Here is a 2,919-nt window from a genome sequence, read left to right as displayed (position 1 = left end):
TATATATATATATGTGTGAGTGAGTGTGTCTTTATATTTATTAATGCTTATATTTATTAATTTATGTTTATAAATTGAGAGAGGGAGATAGAAAGAGAGAGAGAGGGAGTGCAGTAACGTGGAATGTGGGATATGCACAAAAGTGACAACAAACTGACACACATGACCCACCTTCTTCTCTGAACCTGTCAGCTCAGACCCCCCTCCCCAGCCTTTGTATTGCCCTGAAGGATTTATACAGCTGCATCGTATCGCCTGCAGCGATTGTACCCTGTCTCCCCTTCTGGTTAAAATGAAGCAGACTTTAGAAACCACAATGAAAAAAACCCCCAGAGAAAACAAGTTGCCACTCAAAGTGATTTTCACTCTCACCCTTGATACGAGCTCTGTGTCTCACATCCTAAAATAGTTGCGCTGCCGCTGTGATCAGAATAGGGAGCTGTTGAATGTGCTGTTCGCGGGGTGATATATATATATTTTTTTACTGACTTATCTGTGTGCGCTTGCTTGTGGATGTGTGTGCTTTCTCATCAGTCGGTCCTGCGACGCTGACGCGGTCGGGTTCGCTGGAGGCCATCGAGGGGCAGGAGTTGACTCTGAGCTGCCATGCGTCCTCGAGTAATCCCCCCGTCCACATTCGCTGGTGGCTGGGGCACAAGGAGCTCAGCAACACCTCTGTCACAATGGAAGAGGTGGGACTGGATGGCACACAAATACACAAAGAGAGTTTGTTTCTAACAGAGCTGGTAGTCAGGAAGAGTAATGGGATAAAAAAGCGGTGGGTTTTGTAGTTCTGGTCAGGAGCTGACAGACTGGTCGTGGGCATGAATGCTATATTATTTAGTCATATTGATCAAATGCTCACTTTTGGTGGGATCGTTTATACATAATACAACTCGGGTGGCGTTTAAAAAGCAAGAAATTGTCGCATAATGATGAATGTTGTAGGATTTCTCTAACAGTTTTTGTCACTTCACTTTTGGAGCAGGAGATCATTTCTCTTTATCTGTGTAGAGTAACAGTCTGCTGAAACACCAGAGTAAGTTATAGGTTTGCACCTTGGTCCTTTGCATGTACTGGACTTTCCCAATGACGGTTCTGGAAGTTTGGATCAGATGGTTGAAAGTTTGATTTCCATAATTTTGTTAATAATCCCAATAACAAAAAAAAATAAATAAATAAATAAATAAAATGAGAATATGATTTGAAATTCATTCTGCCAATTTATGTAAGGGGTGTGGTCAAGTATCTGTCCAATATGACTGAAGCTTGTTCATGGTTCAAAACAATGTGGTGCTTCTCTTCAACTTGCTAGCAGCTACTCAAATTAATATGACATCTATGCCTTTGGTGACAGCAAAAAAAAAAAAAAGTCTCTGACCAGACTTGTACCTTAAAATGTTTTCATGCAAGCAGAAAACAGAAAAAGGCTGTGTTTATGTTCCTCTTTTGCCTAAAATGGTCTAAAAGGCATGAATATTAATAGACAAGCGAGCACTTCCTGCTTAATCAAGCTTCTTATTAGGGTAGCAAAAGACCCTCGACTGAATGAAAAAGAGTCTCCAATATGAAATTTGACCTCATGCGAACCCTGGCAGATGAAAGCAAACAGTACGACCGTGAGCAGTCCCTGAATAAGCCCACTGCAGCTTTTGCAAATGAGTCAGCCAATTCGAAAAAGAGTATTTCGTAGCTCCGCTCCTCTTTTGTGTACGTTAATAAGATCAAAGTGAATAAAAGCTGACACAGAAGATGAGTATTATTAAACAAGCTCTTTATTCATCTGGCAGCAGCATTTCCATTTGATCTTGCGCGAGGCACTCTGTGGGCTGCATGTGAGCTTTAATGCATGTGAAACAGTGGGAAGTTAATGAAGACTGACGCTCCTGTTCACTGTCTTTGTTAGTCTTTCTGACTGTGGCTTTTACCGTAATCACCACAATAATGGCTTTAATAACCAGATGTGCTGCATAGGCATGACCACTATCAGGCAGGTGCAGAATGACACTGTGCTCCATTTATAATGGGGCGCAAAGCAGGGGGAATCAGATGAATATGCTTATTTATCACAGACCATGCACAACATCAGTCATTACAGCAGCTAATTTGCCATCTGTATTCACAAGACAAACCAGGGAGGTTGGTGGCTTTTTTCCCCCCGGCTTTTTGTCTCGCTTTTTCACAGCTGAGGACGACGGACCAAGCCTGCCTGTTTTCTTCGTCTTAATTGTCGCGTGCTCTTTGTGTCTGCAGGGAGAGAACGGAGGGATGACAGCCACCTCCAATGTGACCCACCGGGTCTCTCGGGAGGAGAATGGACTGAAGCTTACCTGTGAGGCTTTTAATAACGGCACACATCTCTCCAAAATCCAGGCTGCTAAGCTCACTGTGTACTGTGAGTAATCGCAATCGCATTTAACAAGCTTTGTGAACAAACGAAACAAAACAGTGCAGTTGGATTTCACATAATCAGCTACGATATAAAAACATTTTTAATTTGTCTAATTGGTTTGTTTTGTTTCCTAAGTACAAAAAAAAACAACAACAACACATTTATCAGTTTATTTAAAAGTGGAAGACTTTTACCACATTTATCTTTTAACGGTTGCAAACATTTGTCACAGCGAGAAATTAATCACTGAAAATCGCTGAAAAAAAACCTTGGAATATAGCTTTCAATATTTGCACAGGGAATAAGACAAGAAATGTCCAAAATTCAGTCAGATTTACACTGCACTGATTTGTAAATATATTTTTTTTTCTCCATTGCTTTGTTAAAAGTACTACAAGAAAAAATGCCATCTCAGAAGCAGCATACTGCCTCTTGCAAAATATCCATTCCCCACATACTTTTTTTTTCCTTTTTCACTTCTAATTTACAGCCACAATTTGAATTAATCACAACTGGGTTTGATATCA

At 40.7% G+C, this 2,919-nt stretch overlaps 1 protein-coding gene across 2 annotated transcripts in view; it reads left to right on the top strand.

Moving 5' to 3' along the window:
- The window catches only part of nphs1 (NPHS1 adhesion molecule, nephrin), a 73,354-nt gene that overhangs the window by 42,585 nt on the left and 27,850 nt on the right, over positions 1–2,919 (top strand). For both annotated transcript variants that reach the window (XM_015029849.1, XM_015029851.1), the window contains 2 exons: positions 535–692; positions 2,254–2,395. In XM_015029849.1, the coding sequence (XP_014885335.1) occupies positions 535–692; positions 2,254–2,395 (300 nt within the window). The remainder of the gene's footprint in view (positions 1–534; positions 693–2,253; positions 2,396–2,919) is intronic.

This window comes from Poecilia latipinna, unplaced genomic scaffold, assembly GCF_001443285.1.
Source record: "Poecilia latipinna isolate Pla-1442-1.1 unplaced genomic scaffold, P_latipinna-1.0 Scaffold165, whole genome shotgun sequence".
Classification (NCBI taxonomy): domain Eukaryota; kingdom Metazoa; phylum Chordata; class Actinopteri; order Cyprinodontiformes; family Poeciliidae; genus Poecilia; species Poecilia latipinna.
This window is presented reverse-complemented; position numbering and strand designations above follow the sequence as displayed.